This window comes from Apus apus, chromosome 1 (genome assembly GCF_020740795.1).
Source record: "Apus apus isolate bApuApu2 chromosome 1, bApuApu2.pri.cur, whole genome shotgun sequence".
In the NCBI taxonomy this organism is placed as follows: Eukaryota; Metazoa; Chordata; class Aves; order Apodiformes; family Apodidae; genus Apus; species Apus apus.
Window position 1 is genome coordinate 184,419,784 of NC_067282.1, and position 19,539 is coordinate 184,439,322.

At 36.1% G+C, this 19,539-nt stretch overlaps 1 protein-coding gene across 12 annotated transcripts in view; it reads right to left on the bottom strand.

The window, feature by feature from the left end:
• GRM8 (glutamate metabotropic receptor 8) overlaps positions 1-19,539 on the bottom strand; it is a 346,196-nt gene that overhangs the window by 257,168 nt on the left and 69,489 nt on the right. For all 12 annotated transcript variants that reach the window (XM_051609041.1, XM_051609042.1, XM_051609039.1 and 9 more), the window contains one exon: positions 18,351-18,567. In XM_051609041.1, coding sequence (XP_051465001.1) covers positions 18,351-18,567 — 217 coding nt within the window. The remainder of the gene's footprint in view (positions 1-18,350; positions 18,568-19,539) is intronic.

Sequence of the window (19,539 nt, forward strand, 5' to 3'; positions counted from 1 at the left end):
CCATATAGGACAGAGTAATTTCAAACACCCCAATAACTGATAAAACTTTAATCAGAGTTCTTCACCAATTCAACCATGAAATACCAAGCCACAGTTAATAAGACTACATTATGCCCCTGCTCACATAAGTTCTTATTTCTTTAATGTTTAGAACCAGTGATATCCACAGTTTAGAAAAACCCAGAGTCTTTTATCTGCTCTCAGGCTCCTATGAAAACTGAATAAATTCAGGGAGATTGATCAACTGGCAAATAAATAAAACAGTCCAGCTACACTCCACAGTCTAGGAAATCCTGGTGAATCTCTTTGCACACACACCCTGTTCCTTAGTTTTTTTCCTGCAAAATGTCTTTGTCAGAGATAGACTTGACCTATCTGGGCCTTTGATTAGACCCCATTCAGATACATTAAGGCTTTTACGTTTTGCAAATTCTAAAAATTTCTTTAATCATAATTAAATTTCACTGACCTCTCTTTCAAGAAAAACTCAGACGTTTACTATCCCTTCTTTTAAATGAAGTGGTGCCTGCATTTCATAATATTAAATAATGGGTTGATCAAAACTCTCCAATTTTTTTTCCTACAAGAGTTCTTCTGTTGGCCCAGAATACAAATAGGATAGAATACAATCCTGCTGAGGAGATTATTAAGTTAGGCAGAGTCTAATTGAAATATTATATGTCTGGGCCCAAATGGGGGCTTCCCAGTCCACTTAAATTGACTCTCTAGAGTTTAGGCAGTCAACAGAAAAATGCAGAGAAAGGTCTCAATCTCGTATTACACCTCCCTCCTTCTACAGCAGAGCACTGTGTCCCTTCTTTGTTAATATATGTAGATGTAAAAATGTCAGTTTTTCATATAAATATGCAGTCTGTTCATAACAAAAGAGAAATGGAGGAAAGGGGGAACAAAAGGAAGGAAAACAAGCACATAAAACCCCAACACTAGGGACCTTGGTTCCTAAACCAAACACTAGGGACCTTGGTTCCATTCACTGCAAAAATTAAGGGCAGGTGTAATTATTTACTCCTTACTTCTCTAAAATAAGAAAGCAAAGGGCTCACTCACTCACATACACCCTCTCACACTCTTTCTTTCTCCTTTCCTAATGCTCTCAAAGACTTCTATCTTTAGTTAGTTATCTTTGCCATAAGTTTATTTAAATTGTAACTGGATGATCTTCCAGATTCTGGGGGATTTTGCTGTCACAGGAATTTCTGGGAATATAACCCATTTTAGATGGAAGAGCTGCCAAATTAACCAAGGAATGACTGCATATCAGATTATTTGTTCATAGTAGAAAGCCTATATAAAGGTATAAGAAAATAGGTAAGTTTGTACATTCATAATCTTTTATTTTGTGCCAAGTAAGACTCCAAAATTACTAATATTTTTTTCACTCTCTCTCTGAGAATGTGAATCTTAGCGTGCATGCCTGCTACCATCAATCTTAGAAATCCTAAATGTATAGGCACCACTTGAATTAATTTGAAATCCAAATAATTGTTATTTTTTCACTCTTTGCATCAGATTAGGTAAATCAGCCTCTTGATCACAGCGTTTCAGACTTCTCTGAGGACTTGTGTAGAACTGAGGACATGGCCTGCTTACAGCCAGAAGCCTCCAGTTGAAGCTTTCAAAGGAATGAATTTGGTTGTCTTCTGAGAAAAGACAACAGCTGGAAGGCCATCTGGGGCTCTGACAGGGTGGACAGGGTATAACTCATGGTGTCTCATGCTACAGAATTCATTCTCTATTCTTCATCCTTTATTCCCTTTTATCATCAGTTTATTAATGCCTCACCATCATCAGTGGAACACTGGAACAGGTTGCCAAGGGAAGCTGTGGATGCCCCATCCCTGGAAGTTTTCAAGGGGCTTTGGATGGGGCTTTGAGCAATCTGGACTAGTGAGAGGTGTCTCTGCCCATGCAGGGGGGCTGGAGCTAGATGATCTTTAAGATCTCTTCCAACCCAAACCATTCTATGATTCTATGATCAACAAATTGCCTTTCTTGTTTTCTTTTTTTTTCCCCTTTCTTGTTCTGAAAGGCCGTCATGAGAAAGTCTATGAGAAATTAAAGCTTTTTTTTTTCTACTGTAAGGATCTTGTGGTAGCTTATGGCATCTGAAATGCTTTCATTTCATCTAGTACTTTGCCACCAGCTTCGGGACTATGATGTCTGTCTCTACTTTTACACAAGCACCATTCCACTCCCCAGTGTGACACAGATACGTATACATACACATCTAAAGTTCAGCAACTCAACAGAATGAATCAAAACCAGGAATGACTCAGTTCTTGGAGAATGTAGAAGAGGATGTTGCATCTAAAACTAAATCAAAAGTAACTAACACCACAGAAAAAACTTCTGCAGACTAGCTTAAGCTATCAAAGAAGGGTAAGTCCACAAGACACCTTGAGTTTATTTCTTTTCAAAGGTCTGCCATAGATGGATGAATACCAGCTTTGTTTCTGCCTTCCAAAACTTATTTTACTTTGTTAGACACCAGCAATTAAAAATCAAGTAGTTAAACCTGATATTAATTTTTATACTGAACATTATATATTATATACATTATACATTATTATACATATGCATATATTATACATATATACATAATACACATCTACATTAGACATCAAATACAAAATACAGCTGAACATATGACATTTTATTATTTTTGCTTTGTCCATTATCTTCATCCTACAGCACTTCAGAGAGATTTCCAGTGGTGTTACAATTACTTTAACACACAAATTGTAGGTTCTTGCCCTCCACCCCTTCATACTGTTTCTGCAATGGCATGGTTGCTTTTTTTGCATTTGGTGAGCAGTGAAAAACAACTTCAGTAAGAATAAAAAGTTGACTGAGCAAATTAATCAGGGAAAGGCTGAGGCTAATCTTGGTATCTCATCATGCTGGGTGTTAGTGGCATTGGTCTTATTTGTATTCCTTCACTGTCCAAAATCTATTTATTCACATGCATGGAAATGAATTAACTAGAACAGTGGGAAATTCAGTGCTTGCAGAAGTGGAGAATTAATAATGTTGGATAAGCAAGAGCAACAGTGCTGTGTAAACTCTCTCACTGTGCTCTCAACTGCACATGGCATAGACTGCTACAAAGGTGAATTGTGAGTATCTCATAATACTGGAGTATCTCCTGATAGGAACTCTGTAGACAACCAAGGCTCTTTTGCACCAATTTTGAGCTCACTTGCAGAGGTAATACTACATAAAGCTATTTACTGTCTGTGTTCTGATTTTTAGCTAATTTAACCAAAAGTCCACAAAAGCAGTCACTGAGAAATCTGATCTGCTCTATAGTCCACAAAACTACAACTGTTTTGACAGGAAACTTCCCTAATTTAAAAAGTGACTTAGTATAGAAAACACTCTCCAAGGGAGATCTGCATTCTTCATTGTATTTCAAAATCATCTCTTATAACTGGAATGAAAAAACAATATTTGTGAATGTATTTCACAGAGTGAGCTAGAGCATAAGGAATGTGTGCATCACCAAAAGGAACATTTACTAAAGATTTCAGATTTAATTTGAATAAATCCATTCAAGATGGAATAAGATTACGGAGTCATCAACCAGAATGCCATCTGGAAGAAGTGGGAAATTTGTGGCTTGAGCAAAATAAGGTGATTTGATGAGGCATATGGAAGCCAAGCTCAACTCTCAAGCTTGGAGCCCACACAACTGCTATGTCCCCAGAGCCTGAGCAAAGCCAACACAGCATGTGAAGGGATCATCCAGGTTTCTCAGTTGGATCCTACACTGTCTCAAGCAAATGCATAGAACAGTCCCTTTTATAAACTGATCAAGGCCCCTTCTTGAAACTTGTTTTGTTTTCCTTCCCATTAATACATTAAAACAAAATGGGTAGGATTCAGGGGCTTTGTTTCCTGTTCAACAAAATATTAGACTGCCTGGAGTATTACTCCCTAAGAAAACTACATTTTGCTAAGTAGTTTATTAGACTGAGCATACTGTAAAGTAAAGGCTGATAACAGATAAGAGAAGAAATCCTCTTTGCATTTCCCCCCTTAGTTTATGTTTGTTCTTCCCCTTTTTTTCATTTCTGATTTTCTCCGTTTTCTTCTGTGTAGGCTCTATAATCAGACTAGAGGAAAAAAAGTATTTGAATATGATGTACTTTATCTTTTAGGCCTGTACATAATCTCTCTCTTGGACAAGATTTTCTGTGTCTGTATAACTGAAATAACAAATGAGCAAAAAGATTTATTTAGAAAGAAACAGAAGGCATCTCTCTACACACCACAGAAGTCCTTGAATGCCTTTCAGTCCCTCCTCCTGAGAGGCACCTGAAGTACAGGTGGCCCAGAGGGGCTTGTCACGATATTGCAATGCCTGTGGCAAGTGCACATATGGGAACTGATGCTCTTCCATCACTAACACACTACCTGAACGCATCCAAATGTCCTTCTTTCAGATGTCTGTCTCCTTTACAATTTTTTATCACAGAAAGACAAAGAAAGCTAAGACAACTCCAGTTAATCTGACCTGAGTTAATGAACCTTATAATTTCATAGACATTACTGTGTAAAACTGGTTATTAGCATTATTGTCTAATTGGGAAGTCGTTCTACACCTGAAATGAACACTCAACATCACTTGAAACCCTCCCCCCTCTCACCATGTGCTCAAACTCTGACAAGGTCCACAGGGGAAGAAAACCAGAGTCCCATGACCTTAACTGCCTCTATACAGACATCACTGTTAACTCATGTACATATGTTTAACTAAAATATCAAAACAATTAAGGGATTTAATTAACTTCAATAAGAGGTCCATAACTAAGTCTGTAAAAATGTGTGCCAGCAATACCACTCTGTAGGTTACTTTTTATTTTTAAACCATATTCTTCGCACCTAACTGGAAGAAAAAGAAAAGAAAAAATGGCATATATTGTGTATGTTTTAGCAACAAAAAAGAATTATCACCAGGTTGGCTTCAACATCTGTTTTGTGAAAGAGACATTATACTTTGCAAAACAAAGTCTTCTGAAAAAAAATTTGAAAACATTAACCAATTAAAATAATTTAACTTACATAATATTTCTACCTCCTGAATAAGCTCTGAAAGTATTTAATCCACAAAACAGTACAATATAATGGAAGTAATTACGAGGTTTGACAATTCTTATAAATTGAGCAGAGCGATTATCTGCACTTCATTAAGTGCATTAACATGTTGGGTAAAATACTTATAATCGTATCACTCCATTTACTGGCCTTAGCAAATGTTGTAATGCATCTCACAGGAAATCCAATATGCTAGCAAAGCATATTACAATACACCTGCTAGAGCATACATAAAATTACTGCCCTCTCCTGGCTAGTCTCTGAACACAGTAGTTAAGACAGTATTTGGCTTATGGATTTGTTCTTTTTTCCCTTAATCCATGGGAAATTTTAAAAAGTTATCCTATGCAACAGGGACAGCACTAAAGAGCTGGGCAGGCTCTGTTGAGTTATATGTCCTCTCATTATACCATGAAAGCCTGGGAACTCATGTCAAACTTCCATAAAATGGAGGTTGGTTATTTCCTGGAATCATGCGATATCATTCTCCCTCTTCCTTCTGGGGCCCTTCTAGGAAAGCTGCCACTATGGGTTTCTCTTCATCCCAGGTAGCACTGGTGAAGTTCAGTAAGATGTAATTCTCCCAAGCGTTGAAGCTTATTAGAGGTTTTGGGATGAGCATGGTGTTTTACAGGGAATAGGATGTACAGAAGAGAAATACATACACACACACATATCTCTTCAAAATAAGGGAAAGAAGAGGAAAACAGGAATGTCTACAAAAATAAATGACTTCACTGCAAATTTATTTCAAATTTTTTGTTCCCATTTTTGAAAGAAAGCAGATCTTGCCTTGATACTCCTGAAAACAAGTGAGGTTGTTTTTAATTCAGGGAACATTTACATGCATGGGATTAATGACATCCTACAAATGTCACTTAATGGCAATTAAACATTACTAGCATAAAAGTTTGCAGGAACGATTGAGGTGGTAGGGTAGTTTTGTTTTTCTTATCCCTTCCCCCTCAAACATTTGCAAATTCCATTGGTGCACAGCACTTCAATGGTCTCAGCTCTCAGTTTGGAAATCTATTACTACCTTGTCATTTTTATATATATAGATTTTTTTTTACAAGGGTTTTGAAATTATGTTTCTCCTTCTATGACCAATTACAGCATTTTGGCAAGCAACCCAAGGAGAAGCTGACTTATGAAGGCTTATGAAGGGTATCCTGCATTTCTGTATATCATGTTCAGCATGTACATGGCAGGAAGTTTCCTGCACACATACAGCCAAAGCAGCATACAGGGATTTACCTGCACAACACCTCTGCTACTCAAGGGTATTGCTTTGTAATTCACTCTCCTGATTAATTGTCTAGTCAAAATATCCTGCTTTAAATAACAACGTTAAAGAAAGAGACCAACATTTTTGTCAGAATTTTACCAGTTAAAACAATTCGTTCTGTTTTTGTTTCTTCTAAGAAGTGATGAAAAGCCACTAATCATTCTATATTGAAGAAATGCTAAAAAGCAGAGGAACAAGCAGCACTATTTCCATCTTAGAAAGTCTTGGAGAGGTCAGAGTTTTGACCTAAGAAACAGTTTGTTTTCCAGTAAGAGGAAAAAAAATATCTTTTTGAAATATTTTATTTTAACTGAATTCTTTGGAGTTCTGTGGTCAGTTCATTAGGTAACAGAATTGAAGAAATGACTTGTAGCTGACTAAAAGGGTTAACTCAGTCTGAATGTATGCAGACTTATGCAAGCATCCAAGTGAGAGCTGTTACTGCTAAGCTATCCTGCTGCAGATTTCATAGCAAATGTGTGCTTACCATGACTCAGTGCACAATACAGCTCCCTACCCTTCAACACAGGAAAGAAAATAAATAGAACGAAGACGAGAATGTTGCTTTGGCATTTCCAATCACACATTCTTAGCTTGTAATCTTGCAAGACTATTGTCTGCATTGTAACATTTGACTCATTCTACTCTTCTACATCATGCAGATGAGCAAAGCTCAAGTGCCTTGAGCACAGCCTATGAAAAACAACAGTTGGTGACACCACAAACTGCTGCTTCTCATACAGGCCCTGAGTATTTCCGTACTGGGGGGTGGCAGGGAAGACAGACTAGCACAAGTAGGGGAAGTCATAATGAAGTAAAACAAGGAGTGAATATCCTACTGATAATGCCCAGAACGTGTTGGCTTTTATCATAATGTAAAGGAAGTACAAGAGTGGGCATCTCTTTAGTAGGCTGTGGTTTGGTTTGATTTTTATTTCTATTATCCTTTTTTATCTCAGACCCATCCAAAAAAATCCCAGAAAGCCAATCATAATGCTAAGTTTGGTAGGGCCTAATCAGTTTTTTCAGTCTTAAAACATCTGCCATGAAGCTACAACAGATGGAGGAGGCTTGACTATGCATACACCCTACCATTGCAGATGTAGTCACACATGTCACAGTAAAGTGCATAACATAATGTGCATAAAGTCACATACCATGTTCTCTAAATATACAGAATGAAGACTTATTAAATATTCTCAAAACAGAATTTGGCCTAAGGAAGGAAAGCTGATTATTGGGTAGCATTAAGCTTTTTTTTTTCCCTAACAGATATTACCATCTAGCCAAAATTGATTACAATATTGAAAATCACATTTTAATTGTATTTTTATTATTATTTTTAAAATCAAAAGACATAATTGCAAAGACATCAGATGAAACACATTTTCTGTTTCATTTTACAGCTTCTAAAAAATAAAATTATACTGAAATCTGATAAAAAAAAAAAAAGCTTCAGCTGACCTGTAATGCAGACATGAGCTTGTACAAAAAATGTAACGCAATTTTCCTCTGTCTCAATCCATTGTGAAATTATCACTTGTCAAAAGTTCCAAAGAAAGAGAAAATCCAAGTTTCATTTAAGGCTATTCTAATCCTCAAAAGACACAACTTCCTCATTACATGGAACAACTATGTGATTCAGTCTATTGCTTCATGTACGGATAATAACAGGAACTGAACTTAGCATGTGTTGAAAGTTACTAACCTTCACCCTCAAGCTACCAGCACTATTGGCTCAGTATGATCCTACATAACAGGAAAATGTATGAGTTTAAAGCAGCTTGATGAACAAATGCATTCAGGAGGGCCATCTAAGATACATTCATAAGGCAAGTTCAAACCTCTCGGCATTCTGTTATTATTAGCACTTATATAGAAAGTAATAGTAGTGACTAACGAAGCAGATCTATCAGCTTTGCAGTTAGAATATTAAAGTTCATAATAGAGTTTTTAGAAGAAAGACTTTAGGAACTTAGTATCATTAGGCAGAAATTGCAGAGTGGGAAGAGGGAAGAGACCCCTGAGGATGAAAACTAAACAATAGAAAGAAACTGTCAACATTCAGCACTGAAAAAGGCTAACAAACATGTGCTCTAAAATTGTCTACTAAAGCTTGTTTTGTATAACACAATGCTCTTCAAAAAATGGAGTAGGAGAGTATTGAGCAGAAAGATGGGAAAATTTGAAGACAGTATAACATTATTTTATATAAACAAGAGCAGAGAGAGGACAGAGTATTCAGAAAGACAGATAAACAACTATATCACAGAAAAATATTGACTATTGACAAATGCACGCTGGCAGAAATACTTGGAATTGTTCAAACACAACATTGAGTTCTAAATCAGCTGTAGCCATTTGTTAATAAACCATGAGTGTTAGAACAGATACGTTTTGGAAATAATTTGCTGATACCCAGCAGCCAACAGAAAAAGCTTAGAATTTGTCAGGATGTATAAAGAATAGTACTGTGCATAAAAATGAGATTACAATGACACTCCATAAATCAATACAAGGCTTTACTTGGAGTGTTCAGACATGGCTACACAGCTTAACAGAGATATAAACAAAATAAGGGATCCAGAAACGGACAACAAAAACTATTAAACTGCAATTACTTTATATCTTCTAACCCCAAGTTAAGATAAGTAAGAAGACAGGCTATGAAGGAGGTTAACTGGATTTTCCTGGATAACATTTGTAGCTTCAAGAGAACATTTCAGTGGGTGAGGTTAAAATGATAAAAAGAAGACATTATAATAGATATAAATTGTCATGCTTCAGGAAACCGAAGCATCAACCACTAAATACCTGGGGTTTCAGAACACTCCTGGGATAGGTAATTCTGCCAGTAACTGTTCAGTAAGATTTTGATTTTTCTTCCATGTTATTGAAGCCACCACTGGAGACAGCATACTGATCAGCAGTGTCTGACTCAGTCTGACAGGTCCAGTGCTTCAATGTTTGAAGTGCAGCCACACATCATGAAATAACTAAAAGTATATTGTTAATAATCAATCATGAGGCATTTCTCCAGTGTTTTTTAAGAGGTACAGGTCTCGAGGTAGTAAGTAGAGCTGCAAAAAACATTTAAAGTACTAGAAACCATTTGAAGACAGAAAGACAGAGACAGGAAACTCAAGAGCCAGGATTTTCTCTTTCTCTCTAACTTCTCGATGTGAATGAGACTACTAAATTTCGAGCACTGAAGCACAACCCAGATTACAACCCAAATACCGTAGACCCTTTGATGTGTTAACTAAAAAGAACATGTAAATACAGCCCAAGCTCATGTCACCATGCTGCTTCCTGTCACCTCTGCTGGGATGGTGCCCTTTTGTACAGGCCTTCATTACAAAAATCTGTGCACTCTGGGAAAGCAAAACCCTTAAATGTTATGTTGCCAAAACTTACTCACACAGATTAATTAAGGAATATGCCATGTTCTGCATATTCAATATCTGATTCAAGTTGGACTTACAACAATCATTTGCATCACTGAGTTATAAAAGGTGCCATGATGAATCTTGTGTGAGAACAAGCTTTCTGCAGAAGTGACAAAACCAGAAGTTTATTTTTAAAATAACAGGCAAAGGAGCTCTTAGTTCTTGACAAAGGAGAAAAAAAATATATCTCCCGGCAGCATCGGTGAAGCTTCCAGGACTTACTATTGACAGATTTTTCTTTTTTTTTTTTTTTTAAACAAATCAAGCACAACTACCCTGGAAAATGAATCATCAAAGTATTTCCTATAGTTCTCCCCTGTCTTGCACCACAATAAAATCATAATGCAAAAAAACCAAACAGGGGCAGCTTTATTCAGACTACAAATCACACCGAGTGTCCTTGATGTCCCTTCTAGTATCCCCTTTACAAATACTTTCATTTACAACAAGAATATCCACTGGGATTAACTCTGTTAAAATCTACTTCCAGTTAAAGCATTTGTGTGAAACTAGGTCATAAACAACCAGAATGGCTACATTTTTATTCAGATGTTTCCTAAGTCTGCTTTACAGGAATTTTTTTCATTATGTGTGAAGTCTTTGCTCTAGGACTCTTTCATAGCAAAAGAGAGTCAAAGAAACTCAGAGAAGCTACAGGCTCTACAGTAATACGGACTAATACACAGAACAGCAGAAATTTTATTTTTGTCATTGCAATGATCTGATGGTATATTAATAGCCATATGTTGATCCCACCTTTTATTTCAGAAATGTTAATAACAGTTTATATGTCCAAAAAGCACCCTTATAATCACAGAGATCTCAAGCATAGCATAGACTGTAAGTTAAGTGGTGATGTCTAAATTTGGCCTAATATTTCAGGGAACTTCCTTTTAGAAAGATTTCTCTTATTGATTTAAACCCCAAATAAATATACTAGTACCTCCTAGTATTTTTAAATGCTTATTCACATTTAATATTTAAAAAGTACAACTTATATCTTATTTGAAACGGTTTCTCTTAAACTAATTACTTCAGTTTATAGACATTGAAACTTCTAATTCCCCTACTGCAAAGAGCTCTGCATTTGAAAAAACACTTCATAAAAATTCATATTAATTATGAACACCACATTATATTTCAACCAAAGTATGCTTTTAATCTAATAAGATTGCTCTCTTAAAATATCAACACATTGATAATTTTGTTTGCATTCTTACATTTAAAAACCTTGAGCCAGATATCATGACTAAGCTAAAAGGTTCTACTAACAAGCTATTATTGCACTAAAAACTGAAATATTTTTTTTTCTGGACATTTTTAATATTATTTGAATTTGCATTCACAACCAATGTAAGAATCCAGTGTTCACATGAAGTAAAACAAAAAAAAAAGTCATATAGTCCAATTACTTCTATAGTACTTATAGGATTAAGTTAAATATGTAAGTACACATGTAAAGGTGCTGAGATCCTCCATATTATAATGAGCTTTTAATATTTATCTTTTTCAGAGTTTTCTAAATGTTCTAAATTCACCACAGTAGGCATCACTGTGAAAACATACTGATCCTTGCTGTGAGGAGTTTATTTGTCTCACCTTCCCAAAAGCTGGCAGCTTCAGACTGAGCAGAGTCAATATCACAGCTATTTGGTAACTGCACTATATAAAAATAGCTAATGAACTCAGTCTTGACCAGAGTTCACACCCCAGCTGGCATGAGACAATACAAATCAGTGGCCAAATCAGGAAGTGTGAGGTCTTCCTACTTGGAGCCTTGTTGGCAGCCTCACAGCCAACCTTCCTGGGCATTTAATCCTTTGCTAAACCCTGTGAGATTCAGGGGAGTATTCACTGACATCTTTCCGTTTCATGCACATACAGAAGTCCCTATTTCTTGCTCAGGACTTCTTTTCAGAATCAAATTGCAAAATGTCTCCTGTGGAATAAAAGTAATTTGTACAAGTAGGGGAACAAGAAGAAGTGTTTAGCATACATGCATATCCCTTGTAGCACAGGGATTGTAACTATGCTGAACTCAAGACTAAAGCCTACTTGGAACCTCCTTTGCCAACTCTCATAACTACATAGTTCACTCCAAAAGTATTAAAGTATAATGTTGGTTTCAAATATGTGACAACATTGCTTGGACAATTCATGAAAAAATTATGTTGTCTGTAAATTACTTAGGCTTCTTTGTAATTGTTTCTGGCATTTTTTGTCATAATGCATTAAAAGCACCCCTATGAGAGAGATTATTTCTTGAACTGGCCACAGAAATAAGAAATCTGAACAGAATGCAACTCTTTCAAGTGTATCTGTGCCATGATGGTTAAGGAAGCAAGGCTGGCTGTGTAACTTTTGCCACTGCAGTCCACTCTATGGTACATACTCTTTGGAGCAGGTACAAAATGTAGTTCCACAGATACTTTTTGTCTTTTTTTTTTTCCTCCCCTGTACATAGTGAGCTTTCTATCAGAGGTTTAAAAAGTGCCTCAGCTGATTGACTGCAGAAGAAACCCCACCAGAGCTACTAGAAATAAAGAAGTTCCTCTTCCAACAACCACTGGAGGGTCAGAGAGCACACCAGGAAATTACCACTGCATGCTTACTGCACCAAGATATCTCCCTAAAACTCTAGAGAAAACCACATATAATTACAGCTGAAGAATATCATATTGATTAGCACCACTGGGAGAAATTAAAATGGTCTTTCATCATAAATCCCTAAAAACTACTCTGTTCTTTATCAGGTACTAATTGGTACAAATATTAAAAAATGCAGGAATAATTTTCAAGCTTTTGTATATTAATACACCTACCATCTGATTTTGTAATTTTTCAAACATTACTTTGAAGCTATATAGCAAATTATATAGTGTTGTTATTAATTACAGCTTGCAGCTTGAAATCCAGCATTATCAATAGAGTTCAGCTGCATAAATATAAAAGTGCAACTTAAAATTGAATTAAACGGTTTCCCCTTTGTGAGGGGATGTTAGAATATTATTAGTTGTGAAAATTAATTTGTTAAGCTTGAACCAGTCTTTAAAGCAGAAATATCTCTGCAAGAAAGGTTACATTTCACCTATTGTATTTCTTCAGTCTTCATGTTGCAAGATTTCTAATCTTCTGTTAAATAATGTCTTGGGGGGGGACACAAAAAAAAAGGAAGACTATGCATCATCTTACTTAACAAGATATAAAAAGCTTTAGCTTGTTATCAAAGATTATTCCAGAAAATGTGAATTAATCTTAGCAGTCCATTTTATTTATTTACAAATTATCAATTAACAATCTAAGGTGAGAGGAAAGGTTACACATTTTTATTTTCCTGATGAATCCTCCTTCCCCTCTTCCCACTAAACTTTCACTTTATCCACTGAAAGCTTTAGATGTTCAAAAGATATTAAAGGTAAGAAGTAATCCAATAACGTTGAGAGAAGCAGAGGTACACTGCACCACTACAGACATACAAAAAACCTGACAAGAGACAAAGATGACCTAAGAACTAAGCCAAAGAAATGTCACATACCATCCTTTATGTAAACAAAGTGCAGCTAGCTATGCTGAAGCCTGAAACAACTTAACTAAATGCTACTGTAGCATGAATTCAGTAAATGTATTCATTGCAATTAGGTATGTAGTTATTAATGCGACTGTAATGGTACAATATTATGTAAGATCATGAAGTAACTGTGGTTCCTTCTCAGAAAAATACTATTAACTGCCATATACCAGGATAAAAGGAGTACTGAAAATTACAAAATCCTGTTCCTAAAAATAAGCATTCAGGGGTACACACTGTATAAAGTACACTATTCTATTCTGGGCTAAAGCTGCCACAAAATTATGTCATTTTTGCTCAGTATAAGATTGAGTCCTAAACCCTCTTTGCTGTCATCTTTACACCTCTGGCAAGCCATGCAAAACCAACTTACAAGGAAAAAAAACAGCAAATAATGCTGAAGTTTCCTCATCTGTTCTTAATGATCAGCTACGGTTCCCTGCTGTTATAATTTTCTCCTCCTCTTCTGATGGTTTTGTAAGTGTTTCACTGCCAGGATCCATCAGTGCTTGTGTCAAATTTTCATTGATCACTAGTGGAAATAAAATCTGTCAGGTGGTATTTCGCATACTATTTGTGGATTTGTTGCATTTTCCAGTACAAATATTGCCTTTACTGAGCAAGCATTCTGACCCCAAGGAGATTTGTTTTCTTATTCTGGAAAAAAGTTAAAAAGTTTGTCTCCGATGGTAAATTCATTTGGTATCGAACAGCAGGGGGAATGAACCATTAAAAGAAGCCTGATTAGAGACTTTCAAACATTTATTTTGTGAAACATCATTAAGAGCAAAGTAAATAGAAGAGCAATATTCAGCATGACAGTTTTATGAGGACTTGGTAAAATGTGCTTCTTCTTTTCCCCTTTTTTAGTTTGTTTGTTATTTTCGGGGTTTTTTTGGTGAAGCAATTTTCTCTCAGTTGGATGCTTTAACTCTTAATCATTATCATTTTGTATTAATTCATTCCTTTGGTAAATGTACCAAAATGATCTGAATATGATACCAAAATTATTATAGTGATATCATTGATTAACTTAGTAATGAGAGTAGAAAATTCTATATATTTAATCATTGTCTTCAAGAAATAATGCATGGAAGAATGCATTGGAATAAGTACCACTCCCTATTCTCCTTACAATCATTGTCACATGAAATATTCAATTTCAGCTGTGCGTTGTCCCAGACAGGATCTTTGTCACTAAAATTTAAGCAGATTCTGATATATTCTGTGACATGTCAGGGAGACACCACTTTGACCTTTTCAATATTCCACATTTCTTCTGGGAGCCTGTTCGTTCCTTTCTACTTCTGTCACTGATCAAGAGAGAGAATTTGAACAGACAGCAATTCAAACTGGAAATTACAAGCAGAGTCAAGCTCATGACAAATAAGTACCTGAAATTATAAGTCCATTAAGTTAACCTCTATTTTAACAAATATTTAAAATCCTACCCCTTCTTAACTGACTGAAGAAATTTATTTAAAAAACAAAGTCTTCCTATTAATATCTTCCAAACTGCTATCTCACATTTCCTTGTAGGCACTGAAGGTTTTTCAGAAATGAATACATCAATTTGTTTCACATACTTTCCTCAAATTTATTGCTTTCCATTACAGTTATCTTCAAATTCATTTTGCTTCCAGTTGTTGGTTACTTATCTTAAACATAACGTTAAGTACTTAGAAAGCACCTGAGCTGTCCTATGCATTTACAGGCTAGCAGCACAGGGGGAGAAATGTCCCAATTAAATTTCCTTAATACACAGTTTATTAACATAGACATAGTAAATTTTGCTGTTTTATTTGCAGCCTTATACCATGTGATGACTTTTATAAACCTACCTAGACACTGTAGTCTCAGACTTCATGAGAACGTCCATTTTAAAAGCATTTCCAGCCCTATGGTTCAGGTGAAAAGTCTCAGAACAGCAAATAATAGAATCAGGCTGGAAGGAACATTAAGAAATCATCTGATCCAAGTCCCAGCCCCAAGGAAGAACTAAGTACACTTATATAATCCCTGGGCAGATGTTTGTCTGATGCATTCTTCCAGATCCTCAGCAATGGAGGCTCCAAAATGTCCCCAGGCAATCTGGTTTAATGCTTTAATGTCTTAACCTTTAAAAGGGACTTCCCCCAAATCTAAACAGAATCATGCTGGAGATTAATTCCATTACTTCTATTTATATACACTTCATTTGGATGAACAAGTGGTCCTCTACCTTTCTGTAAAAGCCATTTGTCTATTTGAAAACACTATTTACCATCACCTTTCCTTCTTAGACAACTTTTCTTCAGGCTAATGAGCCGCCTTGCCCAGTCACTCCTCACAAAGCATCTTTTTAAGATTTGTGATTGTCTTCATTCTTGCTTCCTGAGTCACCTTCTGTGAAGTGAGGGTCAGAAACTACTGAGTCAAAATGCAGTTTCACAACTGCCAGGCAAATCGGTGGATTACTCAAACTATTTTACAGATTATATGCCTGTCTACATGTTCCAGTAAAACATCAGGAATACAGGCAGGTTATAATTTACTATCATGCTCAGATAATTTTTTGAGATAGTATTTTCTGACCAGTCTTTCCTTCCTACTAAAGCACAGTGCCTTGCATTTCTCTCTCTTTCATTGCATACTATTTTTTCAGACCATATCTTCAGTTTTGGATGCTAAGAATCTCTTCCAAAACCCTCCTAGTCCTTCTCAGCTTGAAGTCACCTCCAGATTTTGCAAGCATATCCTTCATTCCAAGTCCATCTGGTCTAAACATGAAAATATTAGCTCCTACCGGATCCAGCACAAACACCTGCCAAATACCACACAACACATTCCTCCTTTTAAGCAGAAACCATTGCTAATTACACTGAGCAAAGTTTTCTAAATAGGTTTGCATCCAGCCTATGTTATTTTCACCTAGATCATAATTCCCAAATTTGCTGACAATACTGGATGTGACAACTGAGATAACACTACTAAATTCAAAAGATACGACACCACATGCTGCTTCTTCAGCTACAAACCTGTTATCCTGTCAAAGAAAATCATTAGATGACTTCGATACCATTTGTTCTTAACAATTCTGCACTGGCTACTGATCATGTCCCTTTCGTAACCTACAATTTACATGATTATTTATTTCAACATCTTTCTAGGAATCAAAAGTTACTTGTCCTGTCTCCCCTCTGCTATCCTTCATCAGAACCATTCAAGTCCCTGGTACACATAATACTTGATAAGTTGTTATGAGCACAGAGGTTACCAAAATCATGTGCTTCTGTAGAAACCGTAAGTCATAACTGGGTGAGGGGAGAAAAAAACAACCACAAATTAACACCTTTTATGCTTCTTGGTCTTACACAGATCTTGCAGCATTTAGGACACCCATTCACAATCTTAATTGCTTTAGATTGACAATTCTATTAATAATATTTAATTAATCCTATTAATATTGTTTTTAATCAAATTACAGTGGTCTTTTTTTATTCTAGGACTGATCAAGATCCAACTGACACAAACTCAAATCATTATGATTGTAATAAAATTACAGTTGTTCTTGCATCCACCTGAAGAATTCTTTTATTTCTGGAAATGGGACACAGTATAGAAGTCCTGAGCAGTTTATTTATCTGCTTTCACTACTCATCAGAACTATCTGGGCTCCAAATGGTATCAAGAAAGTGATTTTCAGCCAATGAACTCCTCAGTGAATCTCTGGGGAAGCCAATCCAGTCACTTCTGTATTTGACAGAATAGCTAAACTGTCCCTTTTAGATATGAACTGTAAAAGAACTCTCCATGCCTTCACTAACTCCAAATCAAACCATTGTATTGTAGTCAGCCTTGGCTCTCCCAGGAAGACATCTAGGACTTGACAGCATTGATTCAAAGCTAAAAACGGAATATTTATTAGTTAACTGGTCAAGTATATTATACACACTGGTTTCCTAGTGCCATGGATTACTGCATTTTTCTTACTGCCAAATTGTTGAGCAATCAGTAGCATCTATGGTTCAAGCATAAGCCCCTAAGACAAACATGAGCCTTCATATGTGATTGAGATGGTCCTTATATTTATGTGCAGTTATTAAAAATGGAAGATAGTATCATATTACTTCACCCAAACTAACTTGACAGACCAAGAGTTTATATATATATATATATATATATAAGCCCTGAAAGTCAAATTCAGCAGATTAATACAGGCTTTCCGAGGAAGGTCAGTAAGGCTGTTTGCATTTACATTGGGGCTTTTTGAGAGGATATTATTTTGTGTCATTTAACACTGAATTGGAAGACCAACTCTGCCCTCTTTCAAACCACCTGCTACTCATCATCTTCCTTGGTGCCCAAAGCCTAGTGCTCCTGAGAAACAGCCATTTTCTTCAGGCCAGAAATAACCATGGATGTGTGTGTGGGAGAAAAAAAAAAAAAAAAAATATCTGAGTGACTTAAATATACTTCCCATAATAATGCCTGTATTTATATAGCATATTTCATCCTGAAGAAAAAGCAACAAAGGTATGTCTTTGTACTTCACAGATTTTTTGTTGTTTGCCAAATTCATCAAAATTAAAAACCCTAGGTTTCTCAGTGCTGGAACATGGAAAATGAGATCTCCTTGGATTATGATTTTCCTAAACTAAAGCAATCACATCTCCTCGAATCTGGCCATAATTCGGTTAGTGGTTGCTTTTTGCCCATTAAGGAGTTCCCCTTTCCAAAAGAGACAAGAGACACACATTTTTTGCCTCTCTCAGGAGCTCTTCTTAAATTACTGCCAGAACTGTCACCATGGCAGACGAGTGAGCAGCAAAATCACCCATAAACACCTCAACTTCAGCCCAGGTAGCACGCCTGCAGGTGTTACGATCACTCAGCAATGCCCTGTAACCTGGCAGCTATAAATAGAAAACCTGGTAATCACACTCACCAATTTCTCGGGAGATCTGGGTGAATGCCTCCACACCGCTCTCTCCATAGTTGCCCTCGGAAGCCAGCGTGGACACATAGTTCCACCCAAGGGCTGTCACAATGTCAACCATGGCCTGTGCTTGGTAGGAGTCTGGTGGGACCACTCGAGAGAAGAAGTCGTATCTGGTGTTATCGCTCAGCTCTGGAGCTGTAGATGCATAGCTGATTTGAGGTATCTGCAAATAGAATGAGAAGTCATTCAAGCCAATCTCATACCATTTTACACTATATTCTTGTATGTCTGAAAGGCCTAAGAGAGATTATGCACAAGCATTGCACAGAACTGAGTATCTTGATTTAACCTAGTCAACTGATCAGGAAGCATCTCTGATTTTATAAAATGTTGGTCAAGTCTTATTGTATAACACTCGCATCAAGAAATAACGCATTCTGCTTTTCTCCAGGTGTCCTGATTCTTGACATGTTAAGTGTAACAACTTCTGACTTTGATAGGAACAGGTGAAGAAGAAAAAAAAAAAAAAAAAAAAAAAAGAATTCTTACTGTTACTAAAGAAGATTAAAATGTCAGTTTTTATGACTGTGACTCTTAAAAATACTTCACTTAAAGAATAAAATGTAGGCTATTTTAATATGGTGTTGTGCATGATTTAAAAATATGGAGACTATTTAGTTAATACCAAAAACTATCTGATGAAAAACATTTTTTTAAAAAATTATCTGTATACAATGTACATATAGAGAAGGAAAAAAAGATACAAGGACAGTGATGTAGAAGCCTCCACAACTCTTATCTTAAAATAATAGTTTGTCAACATCCAGAAAAAAGCTGTCAGTAAGCAATATTCAATTATACTGAAGACCATTTTGCTGTAATAAAGTTTAATTAACACTTCTAATCACTTACAAGGGGAGTTATTTTCTTATTTAAAATGGTAAAACTGACGGAATAGTCACTAGCTCGAAATGAAAAACACTCCAAATATTGCATTATGTTTGTAATCTATATTAATAACAGGTGCTTAATTATCATCTTAAAAAACATAAAATAGTCTTCAAGAAAGCAATCTGATCAGAGTTCCTCAACTGATTCTGTTGAGAACCAAATTTAGCAGTTGCAGATAACAAGTGATCTGGTAAGTGCTCACTGTCATACTAGATGCTACAGTAGAAGGATTCAGTGCAACTCT